Raw genomic sequence first — 15,886 nt, 5'->3', positions numbered from 1 at the left:
CCCGCAAATCGGATTCATAAAGCTAACGGGCGATCACGTGATGGCTACGTGCTATTCAAATGACAGGTCAAAATTGGCCGGAGGCTGGTACGTATGTATCCAACCGACCAATGTTTCATGGAAATTCTATTCCATGTTGATGTTGGGAAGGCCTGCACGCGTTTTGAATTTGTCTACATGGTCTGCGTGCTAAATGAGGAGGCCCTGAGATATTACTCTCCCTTTATAGCAAGTTGCGGCGTCCCATTTCTCATTTGAACAGTTGCCATCCTTAATGACTTCTCCGACGAACATCATGGCCACCCAACGTTCGGCCACTCACTGCTCGAAAGCAAGGATCGTATTTAATAATACAAAGGGCCTCTAGAGGGTGAAAGCTTTCTTTTATCCGACTTCGTCTTAATTTTCCTGAATGCTTTTGGGTCCGTCCGCAAGTGACGTCACACGGTCTTGCAGAGTTTTAGATCGCCCACGTGTTAACTGCCTCGTCCTTTCCTGCAGGCTGTTCTGGCTTGAACTAACAGCCCGACATCCATCGTCGTTTTGGATTTTCTATTTGTAAATTAATGAAATGAGATCCGTGTTTGTACACTTTACGGTACCCGAATTAAGTTGCAAGATTCTTTCTAAAAAAACTGGCTCGAATTTCAGCTGACCCGCTGTAATTCGATGCCAGCTGGCTCACTTCCACAAAATCGGTAATTCAGGAAAGGTCTCCAACTGAAAAAAGAGAAAAAGAAATCTATTCAGTGATGTTTATCTATGTTAATCAATTTACGAGAGCAGTTATCTAGTCAATCGAGTTTCTCGTGAATACATTCCACCAAGTTCGAATTTTGAAATCCTTGAGGCGAAAAACGAAATTCCAAAGAGTGCCTGGCAAATAAAAAATTAAAATAGTGTAGATTAATTAAGTCTTTAAATTATTAGAAAAATACGGACTGATACTTGAAACTTACTTCGTTGATCGGCTAGCAGTGCCTTTCGAACACTGAAAACGATCAATGCCACATGCTTATTTTATCGACATTCCTTGTGCAAAACTGGTTATAACCTTCAAAGGATACATCCGCATCGATTATGCCAAGGCTGCTGTTTGGAGACATCTAAAGGTACTAGGTAAGCTTCTGTTCGCAATGAACAAATTTATCCCCATTTGCTTGGATGGTCATGCCAGAGTAGCCTTGAGACCAACCAAGCTGTTGGGCGCAGGACGAACGTACCCAATGACCCCTGTGTGTATGTATGTAGTGTTACATAAGCAAAGGGAACACCCCATCATAAAAGGTCAGTGTATTGTTCCACATGCTACCAAAAAAAGACACATCTGTACACAAACGTGGCCGACTTCACACGTATTGAGAGGAAGAATGGGGAAGAAGTGAAAAGACAAAAATCATATCATCAACACAAGATGGATTTGAAGTGAATCTAGATATCGAAAAAAAAAATTACAATAAAGAAATGGATTTGCCATCTCTGAAGAAAAAATAATAATAAATCGGAGAGCATGGCGGGATGTGAAAGGGAAATTACACGAGAACCATGTCGGTGTTACACCGCAGGGGGTGGCGAAAGTGCGGTTAGATTAGAAATAGAGGTGATGGATACATTTTGTTTGATGGAGGGAACTGATTCTTAAAAAAAAAAAAAAAAATAAAGAATATGACGTGATTTTGTTCCTTACGAACGTTTCTTGAATTTCAGTTCTTCCGTTTTCTGAAATCTTTTCGCCGATGTTTTGGACCACCCTCCGAGCACGCAAAGTGTTGGAAAAAACTTTAGAAGTGTACAAGAAACATGGTGAAAGAGATGCACTGTAGCAAAATTGTTGGCATAGAGAGTCGAGAAATTATACTGCGCCACACTTGACTTCTCATTTCATTCTTCATGAATTAATATCATGGTCCTTCCCTCAACAATTTTATTTCCATTCCCTATTTCCGACACGAAACCTACACGCAGAGAAGACGAAGAAGAAAAAAAGGGAAAAAAAAAAGTCTCTTGAGCTGACTAGGCTTTAAATGGACGCCTTACGGGAAGAACCAATTCTCGTGAATCGGGGCGGGAATTGAACCATTTGTAGCCTTTTTGATCACATCCATTCACTTTCTCTCACAGTCGATTTTTTAACCTCACTCTCGATATAAACTCTTCGGGAAGACAATGATGTCCTACGACGAAAGAAACTGTCAGATCTGCGTGGTAGATCGCTCGACTATAGCGACTCGAGCGGGGAGCAAAAAAAAGGGGGCCGAGAGCAAGGGACGGGGAGCAAGAGACAGAAATTCTAGGCCAATGGCGGAAGGCAAAATAAATAAATAAAAATTTTGACACGAAGCGGAGAGAAAATTTTGTTTAGGGAGAAAAAAAAAATGAGGACCATTGACATAGATGACCATCGGTCAGTCAGGCTGTGGAGAGCAATAGACGGACGCTATCGCAGCATTTCAAGATGTGGAAGGTAACAGAGCCTTAGAAGCAAATAGGGGGAAAGTTTGTATAGTCGCTATAGTCAGCCGTTTCTATTTTGTTCCGAAACGAAGAAGAAGAAGAAAAAGAAAAATAAAAAAAAATAAAAAAAAGGGACATGATTAAGGGCAGAGTCGTCCAATGGCAAAAGATGAACGATTTGGCTGTGGTGCTTACGGTTTTCTTTTGCTGCTGGCCCAACCACCCATCGACCATCGAACACAAAATGAAGAATAGTCATTTCGGAAGTGTTTCGCAGGCAACAAACAAGACGAGCCAACTCTCTCTTTCAAACCTTTTTTTTGTCTTTTTTTTTTTAATTATTTTTTTGTTCTTTCGATTTCTTTAAGTCTCGTTTAATAATCTCTGAACACTTCCGGCTGGCCTCTTTCTCATCTTTTTTTTTCTTCCTCCTTAGGTCTTCAAAACTTATCTTGGAATATGAACAGGTTGTTGGTGGCCGCGACTGCAATGATGTTCTCGGTTGGATGCCAAGCCGTGTGAAGTATTTTCTTGTTGAAGTCCAAACTGTCGACACTGACCTCATCCTTTTTCCGTTTACCTCCAGAGCAGATCTTCTTAGCTTTGAGAGTTGTCTTAGGCCGAGCGATTTCCCGTGACGCCTCCAGTGTGACATCGCGTTTAGTGGTACGGTCAAACATACGAAAGAAGTTGTTGTATGAGCCCGTCAAAACTGCTTGGTCGTTGTTGCCCCAGCAGCACTCGAACTTGTCAAAGATGCAGTCGTTCTCGTAAAGAGAGCAGAGTTTCGAACGGAGGTACTCGTGCACTGGATATGTCTCGATCGGCTTCGTTTCCATGTGCAAGTCCCACACTTTCACACTGAGGTAATCTCGGGATAGCATGTAACGGCCAGAGCGGGAAAACTTCACGTCGGAAATGCTAGAAATAATTTCGGAGAAAAAGCTGCGGTTGGCCGGGTCTTCTGCTTCTTCGAACACTAGAAATGAAAGCAAACAAAATAAAACAAGTTAATTTTGTTTGTCCAAATGCAACAATGAACACATAAACATGAGTACTATGCAACACTAACCACCTGTGCTTCTACAGTCAGGAAAATTTTTACTATTAAGAAGCCAATGCATTATGAGATTAAAGTACTTTTTACGGTGGGTACAATCGTCCAAAGCACATTTCGAAATTAAGTTGATTTTCTAATAGTTATAAATGCTTAGCTAGACTCCAAAGTTCCGCCAACCAAGATAAACTTCTTGATTCTTGTTGTAGATCAAGAACTGTTAGTTCATGGAGACTGTCTTAAATCCAAAGGTATTTGTATGGTTAATCTTTAAGGATAGTCGTCCATGGTTCTAGTCAACCTTGATGCACAAGATGGCCAAAACAATGGACGTATCAAAAGTATAAATCTTGCTCAAGGGCGCATATGATAAACAAGGATGAATTACGTTTGGCATGTCGGTCGCACAAAGCGGCCATCCGCATATCGCAGAGACGTATGAGGCCTTTGCTGGAGCTGTACACGAAGTTGTTGCAGTCGGTCGGATGGAATTCAGCGGCCGTGATGACTTCAGTGAGCTCTTCCATGTTGGCTGGCTTGATGTCGACTATGTTGAAACTCTGATCCGTAATGTCCAAATGCCACAGATTGATACGTAAATCGTCAGCAGATAAATACGTTTCGGCATCAGAGTTGACGGAGATCGAATTGATGTGATACGTGTGTGCGTTCGCATAGATACGACGTGGTGATGCTTCAACCATGAGTTCCATGGGTTTCAACACAGGAACCTAGTAAACAACATGGAAATGTCATAAACTACTTCTTGTGATGATCCTCAGTCTATCTAATCTTACCCTCAGTCCTGTCAACACCCCTCTGTCCTTCATTTCACCTGTCTCATCCTTCAAGTTGTACCCTTCTGCTCTCTTGTCTCGTTCAGAAACTTTCCACAATTTGATTGTCTTGTCATTTGTCGACAGGAGGAAATGAGCTGGGTTCTTCCGCCTTAGCCACCTAATTTTGTTGATCTTTTCTTCAATCTCCAACGACTTGAGGTAATCAAACTCAGGTTCATGACTCTGGAAAGTACTGTAGACATTGTATTCTCCTCGTCTAGGTACTGAAGTTTTGGACTGCAAGACATAAAAAGGATTGTTATAGAAAGTGAATACATGGCACAATACCCAAAACAAAATGTCAAACTGACCACTGGATCTCTCTGGAAGATGACCACTCGTCCACCTTTATCACCGGTGGCCAGCAAGTCTCCATCATGATTGAATTCAACACAGGAGATGATGTCAGCTGAAAATTAACATACAATAACATGGGGCTTGTACTCAGGAAAGAGATTTACATAGTTAACAAAAACAGGATGTTTGAAAATGCTGATTTTACCTTCTGTGATCTCATCATCTAGTGTGCCTTTAACTTGAGAGAAACACCACTGGATTTCGCCATTAGCTGCAAAAGAACACAAACAAGACGGCTGTCAGTGAGAAGGCTGTGTCGAAACATGTATTTTAAAACGGAAGGAAACCCCTTGTTAGGACATATCTGTTAACACTGAAACAGTTTGCATAGGGTAGAAGAAAAAAAAAATACGAATTTATTTTCGTTCGATATTTTTGTACCTGCCATTTCATCCACCTCACCCCTCTCACTGGAATCACAAAATTCTTCGTCCTCCAGATTTGATAGTAATTAGCCTTCAAGAGCTAAACACAACTGGATGAAAACGGATAACTATGAAAGAAAATTAACAAAATTCACTGTCCTAAAACATCAGTCCCGTCCAATGGCGGGTCTCCGTTTTTTTTCCAAAAAAAGAGTACCAAAGACCTAGTATAGCCAACACAGCATTGCCAGATGAAATTTATCGAGAGCCAGAGAACCCAACCCGTCGAACCTTCACTGCGCCAAATATCAACAAACAACAAAAAGAAAGAAATTTCCTTTTTTTTCTTTTATCAACGCGTCCCTAGCGCTACTTTAAATTTGCGGTGAACCAGAGCATAACAAAAAAATTTTCTTATTACCTACGCAGTTGTTTTTAAAAAAATGTTTATTGTATCGCAGACACCGTCGACTCCATCACTACTTCTGGTACTTTCTGTTAGTGACGAATGCTTGTCCGCTAGTGCGCTTGCGTATCATTGCAATGATCAAGATGGTAAAAGCGATATCTATTATTACAATGCTACCTAGATTGTTCTCTTTCATCTTTAAAAGATTCCAAACACAGCATTGAAGTTACAGAAGACTAGCGGGGAAGTGACGCTTATCGAAGAATGACGATGACGATGCAAAGAAAGACAGTCCATTTCCATGTTTGATTACCTGTACCAACTGTTACTCGATGTCCCATTTAATGTTTTTCTTTTAAGGAACAGAACGCATCAAACATTGTACAAATCACGCAGCATAGATGAAAGAAATAAAATCCAGCATAGAATAAATGAGGGTAGCTACCGTCAGGAGGCACTTTTGCCTTTGCTGGCGGAATAGTATGATGATGGCCGTAGAGTCTATCCATCCAATTTTCCATCTCTAACTTGTAATCTCACTACACGTATGCGACGGATCGTTGGCCACTGGACGAAGAGAAGAATGGCACGAAAAGTGGGTACAATTTTTCCGGAAGTAAAAAAGGCCCCAGAGACCCCCAAAAAAATAAATAAACATTAAAAAGAATAACGTTGAACGAAACGTGACAAACGCGCCGCGGCCACTAAGGGAGATGACAGCACTTTCGTTGCACGAAAAAAAGAAAAAGCTTCGACACACAAGTCAAGAGCAACTCCGTACAACTAAAAGCCGAGACTATATTGACCAGTGCTTTCTTTTCTGAAACTGTCCATCCGGTGCGAACCAACGACAACGCTGTGCATCGTAATCACGGCAAAAAAAGAAAAACTCAATCGATGAGCTGCTTTTTTTTAATTTACGTCGATCTTGCACAGCTGTTTGGTGGAGAATAGAGACGATATACTTGTTGAACGGCCCACGCACACACACACACACACCCAACACGGACTTCCCCCTTATCGCATTTCTATGTTCTGTGGCTCCGTCGACACTGTAAACGAAAGTTTGTTTGCGTCACGTTCAAGCAATAAAACTGAGACGTAAATCATTACCTGCCTGAAATGTAAATAAAAAAAAGGAAAAAATGTAAAGCTGACTAATAAAAACCGAAATGCGAGGCTCGTCTACCAGAAGCCATTCGGAATCAAATGGACGTTGAAGATTTCAAACGTAAATGAATAAAAATAATATCGATCAGTCACTCGCATATACACCATGTATCGATCGGACAGTGCGCTCAAGCGCTGTTTCGCTCTATATTATCCTGTCTCCTCCTTTTTTTTCCCCCCACATTTTAGCCTATAGATAGATATTACATTCGATGACTCGATAATACTGTAGTTCGTGTTACATGCAGGGCTGTCTCTTTCACTGCAAAATCCGAAGTGTGCCAAACAGCCGGAAGAAAAGAGACACAGTGGGAGAGAGTCCGATGAAAAACGTGGAAGCGTTGTCGTGTACAAATGCGGAAGAACATGACAAGCGCATCAGAGTTGCGTCCAGTCAATACAATTCCGTGCCCGCTAGGCTTTTTGGAGGATAGTATACGAATGGACAGAACGAAGAAAAACTTGCGGCCGACTGAATCATATTAGAAATTACTCGAATGGCTAGCCACAAATGATCTGGCACTCTGTAAAATGATTGAAATTTAAAAATTCTACAAGACTAATGGCAATATTGATAACTTCATTTGCAGTGGGGAGAAATGTTTCGTTTTTGCATCAGATTTCATTACTAATCGATTGGTTTGGCTTTGTTGTTTAATTATTTTACTCGACGGATTGCGTAATATTTTCATTATACAGTCAACGTGGTAGGTCTATCTAACGTGTTGATGGTATATGGGCAAGAATGCCCTGCGAGGTATGCAGTTGGAATGCCATTGCAGGCAGAGATCAGCGTGAAATAATCAATGAGACCGTGAGAATTTTTAATCAGCACTCCATGTATGGCATTGGAATATCTGGGCCGCATAATGGAAGGTCCACTTCATTAGGCGTCGTAGCTTGCACGTAGCGAGCGACCATACGGGAATATACAAATAGCGCACGACATGTTTGTATTAGCGAATAGGTAGTTATACGTTCCTTAAATCAATATCTATCATACAGCTATACATCCCCAAATCGGATCGTTCGTTTTGAACAAAAAGGGATAATGACCAAACATGGAAGGGATCGAATCAATGTCCAAAACGAAATTCAATTGTCTGTTTTGCTTGGGTATTTGCTCGGCTTGCGGTTAGAATTTTGCATTACGGATTCCATTTCTTGGATGGATAACAAAGCCTTTACTACGAGACGTAACACGTACTGGGAAAGAGAAGGGAGATGCCCGTCCCCGCCGCAAATTGAATAATATAGAAGACGCATCTAGGGTCGGTGGTTTAGCTGTACGTCCAGCATATTGGAAAATGTCATTGCCATGGTGTCTGTTGTCAACAATTAGATTTTCTCTCGGCTAACTTACCGGCCAAAACAAACCGTTGCCACACAGCTGAGCAATGGAGTTATGTGAGAACGCAAGACGTCCGCACGTAATACATTGCTATCGATCTATCAGCGAGAGTCGGCAAAAATTCAACGATGCATTTTAGGATATTAAAGAAAGAACGCCTTTATTCTTGCATTAAATAAAAACGGTGGAGAATCATTTAGAAAAAAACCGTCGCCTTATAAATTTTGCGTCTTGTGTAATAAATAATGATGCCTAATGAAAACGTGGGACGTGTAAAGGGAAATGATTCGTCGTAGTTATTGTAGATCGGTAGCATAATTGTTAGTCATTGTTTCACGGGAGGAAGAATAATTCTTGAATATGATGATTACACTTAGATTAGAATAATCTTACCTGGTTTCTTGCTGTTTCCAACGGCAGTGTTCAGCATAGAGCCCAAGCGGGTGAGGCTGGCCTGGCGGATCATCAATGGCTTGAATGCTGAGTGCTCCATATCAGAAGATTCAACATTAAGTGAAGTTCTATACACACAGAAATTAACACAATCACGAAAGAAAGAAAAAAAAACATGCACCGAAGAAATGTATAGCATCCAAAAAATGATTGCGTTTTCATGAATTTATAAAACCACAATGTAAATGTGAAATGAAATATTAATTAGGGGAAAGAAGGATAAAATAACACAGCGCTTGAAAAGTAATAGTCTTATGCACAGGTGTAAACACGAGCAGTTAAGGAAAAAAGGAACAGGATAAGGGAATAAGAAATCTACCCAGCAACACCGCATAAAACGCGCATACGCTCACCAGTCTATAAAACGCACAACTTTCGTACTTTGCTCTTTTAAACCGCTATAATTCTGTGAGTGCTCCAGCTAATAGATTAAACAACGAGAACTAATGGAGGATTTGGGTGAAGGCGGAGAGATGCTGGTATCTCTATGCGCATGAAAAAGAGAGAGCTAACGTTAAGCTATACCTTACACAGCTCCTTTTTTTGGTAGGTTGTTGTATATCAAGTGGCATTATATTATCTTCAAGCATTTTTCGGTCGGTAGAAATCGATGAATGGGATGTGGGTTTTGACAAGGACTAGGTATGTGAAGATAGGAATTGAAGTGATGGAAAGATGATATTAAGTCTTATAGACAGCCATGAAGGTATATAACAAATGGATGTAATTTCAAGTGGGGCAGTACCATCGACGACATTGTCCATGTCTTTCAATAAGACAAGACAGCCCTGCATTAACGTCGAAGGTCATTACTTATTCGTCTCTTTTTGTTTTTGCTTTGAGTTTCTGTATGTGTGTTTGTGTTTTTTTTTTTTTCGGGCTGAATCGGGTAAGGAGGGATGTGTATAAAGATGTCTATTTTATAGGTTGCCCTGGTGTCTATACGGACTATCTTTCTTGCAGATTGGCTGCTCTTTTGGCTATTTTATTAGCTATAGCGTACACCTTGCCGGGCTACATCCAAGGCTTTTGTTTTCGTTCTTCATTCGGCAAGGCTCTTTCTACCGATCGTTTTTGGCCAGTTGGACTGGATCGATCGACCTGACGATCTCCCAGTAGAGCGTAACGTTTCCCCGATCGCCACCGTGAAAATACTCTTTCTTAATGTTAAGGGAGGAGTCCTTTAAAGTCGATGACTGTCTTTTAGTTTTAAGAATATTAATTTAATTATTATTGGCTACACGAGAACAGGTTCCACACGTTTGGGAATGGGATCAAAGAACACGTAGATTAGATCGGTGTTGATCGCACAGAAGAACGTTGAAACTGACAGTTGAGTGACATCCAGCCCAAATCTCTTGAACGGATGATCAGATCTCATCACTAAGGCAAACAAAGCCCCAACGAATGCACTATCGCTAGGGTTTATTATATAGGTGTTTAAATAATACTATTTACTATAGCTATTCGACGATCGATATGCACACACACACACACACACACACACCTATAGGAAAGAAGAAACAATGCGACCTTGCAGTGCAGACACTTGTCTCTGTATATAGTCATATCAAGGACCCATATTTGCTCCTACGTCAGCCTGGACCCTCCCTGCGTAGGCGCTGTTCCCGTTCGTAAGGTGTACACGGAATGGATGATGGATGAAAAAATCACGAAATGGAAGGACAGGGACTTTTTATCGGCAGATGTCAGGTATGAATAATAGTACAGATCAATAACGACGATCTTTTACTGAATTTTTTAAAGGTCTTCTTATCCTTTTCCATAGTTCCCGGTATTTTTCATCCATGCCGTCCATGTTTTTTCCAATCATTTTTCTTTTCTCCTGTCTCATTTTCTTTTTCCAAAAGTCGTATAGAATGTATGTTTTTTTCCCGTTCATACAATCAGTCTGGAAAATGGACGTGGCTATATAGATTTGATCTCACTCACCCTCCAAAACAAATTCGGGGATCAATAACTACGTGATTGTGTTCGACAAACAATAACATGGAAAATCAAATGGGGCTCACGGAATTAGTTTTAGATGCGCCGTCATACCTTCATAGCGCTATAAATTAACGTCTCTCGGAAACCAGATAAAGTGGATGATGACGTGGTAATTTTCTGATGTGCTGATCACGTCATCACAACTAAAGTTTCTCGCTCACTAACTGCTGGACGTCTTCTCAAGTTTCTTGCCCTTTTGATGGTCCGTGATTGGTGTTCCCTTGCGGACTAACTATCATAACGTATACGTGTTAGTGTTAAACTAACGGATGTTTTCCTGCAGTTATCGCGTATTTTTTTAGATTCCTGCGAGACCGGCCGAGAGTTTGGGGAAATCATTTGAGAAATGGAAGTTAAACTACAACGAGAAAAGGTTTCCATATTTTTTGGAGCGGTGGAATAAAAGAAAATGGATGTCAATAGTTTTTGGAGGAAAAAAAAAGGAACAGGCAGAGAGGAACGCAAGACATCAAAGAGAACATGTCAAACAGCGAAAATGCTATTGACTGACGTTTACCCGTTTTAGACCTTAAAACCCGGTACGAAAATTGCAGTTCCGGGTGGAAAAATGAGAAAGAGGTGAACAGCTGAAGGTGGAGCTTTTCCCTACACACACACACACACACACACAGGGATTCCGAACGATGAGAAAATATTTACGTAAAGAATACGAAAAGAAAGAGTTGCTGAGGTTTCTTCTACCACCTTATCTTGGCGTTGGAACATTCAATCGCAAAAATAAATATTCGGGGCTAAATAAAGAGAAATGAGGTGATCCATCATTGTCACGAGCAAAAAGAACGAAAGCGGAATGACTCCCTGATTTCTAGCTGTCAACTTTTTTTTTCAATATATATACAGTAGAAAACCATCAAAGCAAAAAATCTGTTTCTCGTCGTGCTCCCTATTTTTTTTTTTTTCAATTATTTATGCTGGATTTATTTTGTGTATTGCATAATAAGCCGCTGTTTCCCTTTTTTTGACTATACAAATGTAAGAAACTTGAGTAGTTTTTTTTTCTTGTTCTTTTTCATTTCCGTATCGATGGGTTACTGAGCTTATCTCACCGGGATACATACGTAATAGCTTCAGAGGGGCTTCGGGAATTTCAGCCAACATGTCAATCACAATGTTGAATAGCTAAATAAATTCTATGTTGATGCTGGCTTTCGATTGGTTTTTCCTTTCTTTCTTTTTTTTCAATCCTTTTTCGTATTTGTGGTTGTCATGATTGAATGGAAACGGTTCTCCCTAGCTTCGTTCAACTAGAACTACAAATTTAGATATTATATTTGGCTATCGTCATTGCGATTGACGCCAAATGCATTCTCCATCTTTTCACGTGATTTCACTTTCCCTATATCCGCCACAACAGGTTTAATCATTTTAATGTTTCATATTCTTTAATTGGCTTTCTTAAAAGATATTTCTGGTAACATTGAATGCCGCCAACCATGGTGACCTAAAATAAAATTCTTTTAATCTTTGGCCTTTGAAGTAGCCTATACGCACACGTTGCGATTTCACATAATAAGCGACTGTTGTGTGCAGTTGAACGAGTTCCGCGGAAAAAAACCGTACAACATTCTGATCTCGTACTCTAAGGATATTGACTTGTCGTAAAGAGGCCACTGTATGATGTAGTGTGTTTGCAGTGATACTCGTCTCTGAACGAACGGTAGCAATATACCCTGAAATATTTAACGGTGTGTCTAGCATTTCCATTCTTATTCCTTCTCACATTTTTATTAATAAAAACGTGAATAAGGCAGGGGGAAAAAATGGGGTGAAGTTGTGCATTAGGCATTGAAGAAGGATGACCTATTTGCTAGTCTACAGACACTTTGCGTGACGTCAATTGCCGTCATCAAGTAACAATTGCATTTCACGAGTTTTAAGGTCGTATTATGCTTGCGTGCTAAGTAAGGAACACGAATCTTCGCCTTGTAAAAGGTCAATGATGTCTGTAATAAACAAAAAATCATAGACTCTACCAAGAAGCGGAGTTTCGTTACATTCTGTTGTCATTCCTCCTTCGATATTGGCTCCTCATGTCGAGATAATCTACGAAAAATCCAGAGATTAGGTGAATGGATCAATTTTCTCATCAATCGCAAATGATGTTTGCAATGATTATTTTAATCAAACGCAACATTTGCATAATGAACGGCAGATTGAACCCCCACGTTCAAAAGACTCGATTTTCCCTTCCGTACTGACAACGTTTTGGCAAAGTTTATAACAAGGACAGGCACGTAATAATACCCACTATGAAATAATCATCTCTCTCGCTCTTTCTCTCCCTGAGTGTGCATACTAGAAAAACAAAAGGTAAGAATAGAATGGAGTTTGGAACAAACGAACTCAGTATCGATTAAAAATAGTCCTTTTTCTTATTTATCAAAAGGGCCTACATAAGAATCACATGAAAAGCAAAATAAATAATAAAGAAACAACTCTCACTCAGGGCGCAGTCAAAGTTTCACAGTTCTCTTTTAATAAAGAAAAAACTTCGGATAGATAATTATAGAAAAAAAAGGGACGTATATCCCTGATTTTCCAAAAAGGAGAAACCCAATTTTTTTTTTGTCTGTTTCTTTCGTTGTCTCTCACCATACCGCGTGACTGTCTCACGCTCCCTTATATGAAATCGGTTAACGGTTATACTGGTGGTGCTGGTTGTTGTCCCGTGATACCTGGCGCTCGTGACACGGGAACGCGCAGCAGTTCAACCCAGTTCTTTCTCTTTTCCTCCTTTTCTTTTCTGTTTTCATTTTAATTAAAATTACAATTTTAATAAATTTGCATTTGTCGTCTGACGTAACCACGAAAAAAAAAGAACGACTTGTACGTATTGTTAGACGCAGACAAAGTGGAACGAGGAGAACTGGTCTGCGTATGTGTTAAGTATTATTTAGAAAATTCTATTCGATTGCACTGGCGCGTGCCTCTTGTTTCTTTACATCCAGTTGCCTTTTTTAACGAGATTTACGTAACACGTTTGTCGAATCCCCGCCCTGAACAGCGAATACAAACATTTCTTTTTATATAATAAAAAGACCAACGACAATTCGATAGACCGAGACTACACAGAACAATTGAAACAGCTGGCCCAGTCCAGAAAAAAAAACAGACAGCCGCGTGTGTGTGTGTGTAGATCGTGTAACAAGCCAACAGGCCCCACATGACTGCAAACGCGGCGCTCGGCCAACGACTGGAATCTTTGGTCTGGAATCTGATTTTAATTAGTTAATTGTCGCCATCATTATCGAGATTAAGAAACTAACGGAGGAAAAAGATGAGCAAGTGGAGAAAGCATAAGCACCCAAGCGCGTAATTGCCCGAGAACTGGGTGGCGTGATACACTCACGAAAAGAAAGGTATATAGGCTAAAATGAATTTAGAAATAAAAAACAAGAAATCCTGTAAATGTGAAAATAGAAAAAAAAAAGAAAAAGAAACGTAACGGTCATTACCTCTCGTCTGGATAGGAAATGTCATAAGATATCAACGATGGAGAAGTCGGCAAAAACAAAAATATAAAATGCAACGTCCAATGGGCGCGGCGAGTCGACGAAAATCTCTGCGACACTTGAATCGAATGCTTAAACGCAATAAAACGTATAGGGTTTCTGATATGGCGATCAAAGAACCGATTCACATGAGGACCGAAGGAAAACGTGCCAACTTGTCGCACTAATCTGGAAACACTAAGCACGAAACAGCTGTTCGTCGCCGTAAATTATTTTCGTCTTTTTTTTCTGTCTTTCTTGTATATCACCAGTCGATAAGAGGGGTTTCCCTTTTTTCTTGATTTACGATGGCTGACGAATCAACAGCCCGAAAAAAATTGTCGTTTGATTGGCCGGACGCACTGTATATCACTGGCTGGATAGGGAAACAAGTGAAAGGGACGGACGGTCGAAGTATTTGAAGAGAAAAAAAAAAGGGAAAGAGATAAAACCAAAAAAAAAAAAAAATAAGAAACCAGTGTGTTGACAAACGCAAACAAAAGGGAAGGCAGAGAAACTAGAAAACAAACCCAAATTAAAGCCGCAAGGTTTTTTTTTTTTTTTTGGTTGGAGAACACACAATCATACGGTGAAGGAGATATCAAGTTTTACGACATAGCCTCCAGCAATGTATCCGCTTCTAAACGAATAGGACTGTTCTTCGGCGGAGAAGTGGTTAGATTTGAAGTGAATCCGTAAGACGGTAGCAACATTGCGTTTTAAGGTTTGTTGTTAAGATACGCACGCACACACACACACACACAGCAATCGAGAAATTAAAATCCAGACGAGGACAAAAGAAAAACAGAAGGTTGGTGATAGCGATTGCAGACTGGATTAAGTTCCGTGAGTTTCACCCGGTGTAAGATAATTTATGACGATATATCTGACGAAATGGACGTTGAATTCTTTTTGTTGTTGTTGTTTTCTGACTGTAAAACGGAAAACAACGAAATAGGGCGGGTGGAGCTGGGCAAACGAGGCTTCTCTTGATGCCCGATCGGGACCAACTGTTGGAAAATGGGAAGCACGACGACCAAACGGGAGGCCACCCGCGGACTCAGCGGCGACGGCGCACGACGCCAGCGCTCTCTGCCAGTCAAGCAGCTGGGCTCTTTCTCTACACACAGCGACTCACGCATGGCTTAGATATGTAATACTTTTGCAGTTACAGTGCGTGCAAGTAGACAGAAAGTATCCCCACGCAAGGAATAAGTATTTGACGTGAAATTATTCTGTGTGATGCCAACCAAAAAAAAAAACAAAGAAAGAAACGATCAAATTCCATGATTTCTTTTGTTCATGCGACGTGACATCTCAAGTGGATGAATGAATGATGCTCACCTCAAAAAGTGCCAGTTTAGAAATGCGGTCGAGGATGCTTAGTTTTTTTTATAACTGTGAATTTGCATAGCGAATGAAAGTCCGCCCCATTCATTGCGAAAAACGAAAAAACAGTTATGGTTAACGTGACGTCTTGGAAATGAACGTTGGATAACCCGCCTTCAATGCGCGTCTCCTTAACAACCGAAAGACGTCATCGCAACATAGCCGGCTACCTTAAAAAAAAAAAAAAATCTATTTTGTGGGCGTAGTTTTTTCTCTTGTTCCGTCGTAAGAAGTCCGTCGTTCAGTGTGGCTATTGAACTCTGACGTCACTCCCGTCCCTACGCAGTCACTTGCTCGCTCATTGATTGCGTTAGTTAGTATTTATTCACAGCCACTCCGCTTCTTTCGTCTTCTTCCCATTTCAAACAAAAAGAAAATGAGGAAAAAATGTCGTTTCAATTTGAAAACTCTTCGTCAGAAGGAAGTAAAAGTTCTTGTAAAAACAGCGAAACAAAAAATCCCAAATTTTCTTTCTTTTCTATTCCCCCCCCCCCCTGCTTCACTTTTCACTATCAAGTAA

At 40.4% G+C, this 15,886-nt stretch overlaps 1 protein-coding gene across 4 annotated transcripts; it reads right to left on the bottom strand.

The window, feature by feature from the left end:
• Positions 1 to 1,278: 1,278 nt before the first annotated feature.
• On the bottom strand, positions 1,279 to 14,078 carry LOC130685305 (protein phosphatase PP2A 55 kDa regulatory subunit-like). Of its 4 annotated transcripts, none has more exons than XM_057508591.2 (7): positions 13,942 to 14,078; positions 8,396 to 8,523; positions 4,853 to 4,918; positions 4,662 to 4,759; positions 4,309 to 4,587; positions 3,900 to 4,242; positions 1,279 to 3,433 (listed from the first exon to the last, which is right to left on the bottom strand). In XM_057508591.2, the coding sequence occupies exons 2-7, from the start codon at positions 8,493 to 8,495 to the stop codon at positions 2,895 to 2,897; spliced, it is 1,425 nt and encodes a 474-aa protein (XP_057364574.1). In that variant the 5' UTR covers positions 8,496 to 8,523; positions 13,942 to 14,078; the 3' UTR covers positions 1,279 to 2,894. The 4 variants fall into 4 exon arrangements, with proteins under 4 accessions (XP_057364574.1, XP_059350424.1, XP_059350425.1 ...); XM_059494441.1 differs by having other exon boundaries at positions 8,396 to 8,482; positions 13,942 to 14,077; XM_059494442.1 differs by lacking the exons at positions 8,396 to 8,523; positions 13,942 to 14,078 and adding an exon at positions 5,927 to 6,075.
• Between the last annotated feature and the right edge of the window lie 1,808 nt (positions 14,079 to 15,886).

This window comes from Daphnia carinata, chromosome 3, assembly GCF_022539665.2.
Source record: "Daphnia carinata strain CSIRO-1 chromosome 3, CSIRO_AGI_Dcar_HiC_V3, whole genome shotgun sequence".
Taxonomy (NCBI): Eukaryota; Metazoa; Arthropoda; class Branchiopoda; order Diplostraca; family Daphniidae; genus Daphnia; species Daphnia carinata.
The sequence above is the reverse complement of the archived record's forward strand: the minus strand, read 5'-3'. Positions and strand labels throughout refer to the sequence as shown.

What these genes read in the sequence shown, in the direction of transcription:
- LOC130685305 (XM_059494441.1), bottom strand. Translation starts at nt 13,966, where the DNA reads ATGACATTTCCTATCCAGACGAGAG. An exon ending in ATTTCCTATCCAGACGAGAG is followed by an intron (nt 8,483 to 13,941) that starts GTAATGACCGTT and finishes TGGAGCACTCAG; the next exon opens with CATTCAAGCCATTGATGATC. An exon ending in TCTTCCAGAGAGATCCAGTG is followed by an intron (nt 4,588 to 4,661) that starts GTCAGTTTGACA and finishes TATGTCTTGCAG; the next exon opens with TCCAAAACTTCAGTACCTAG.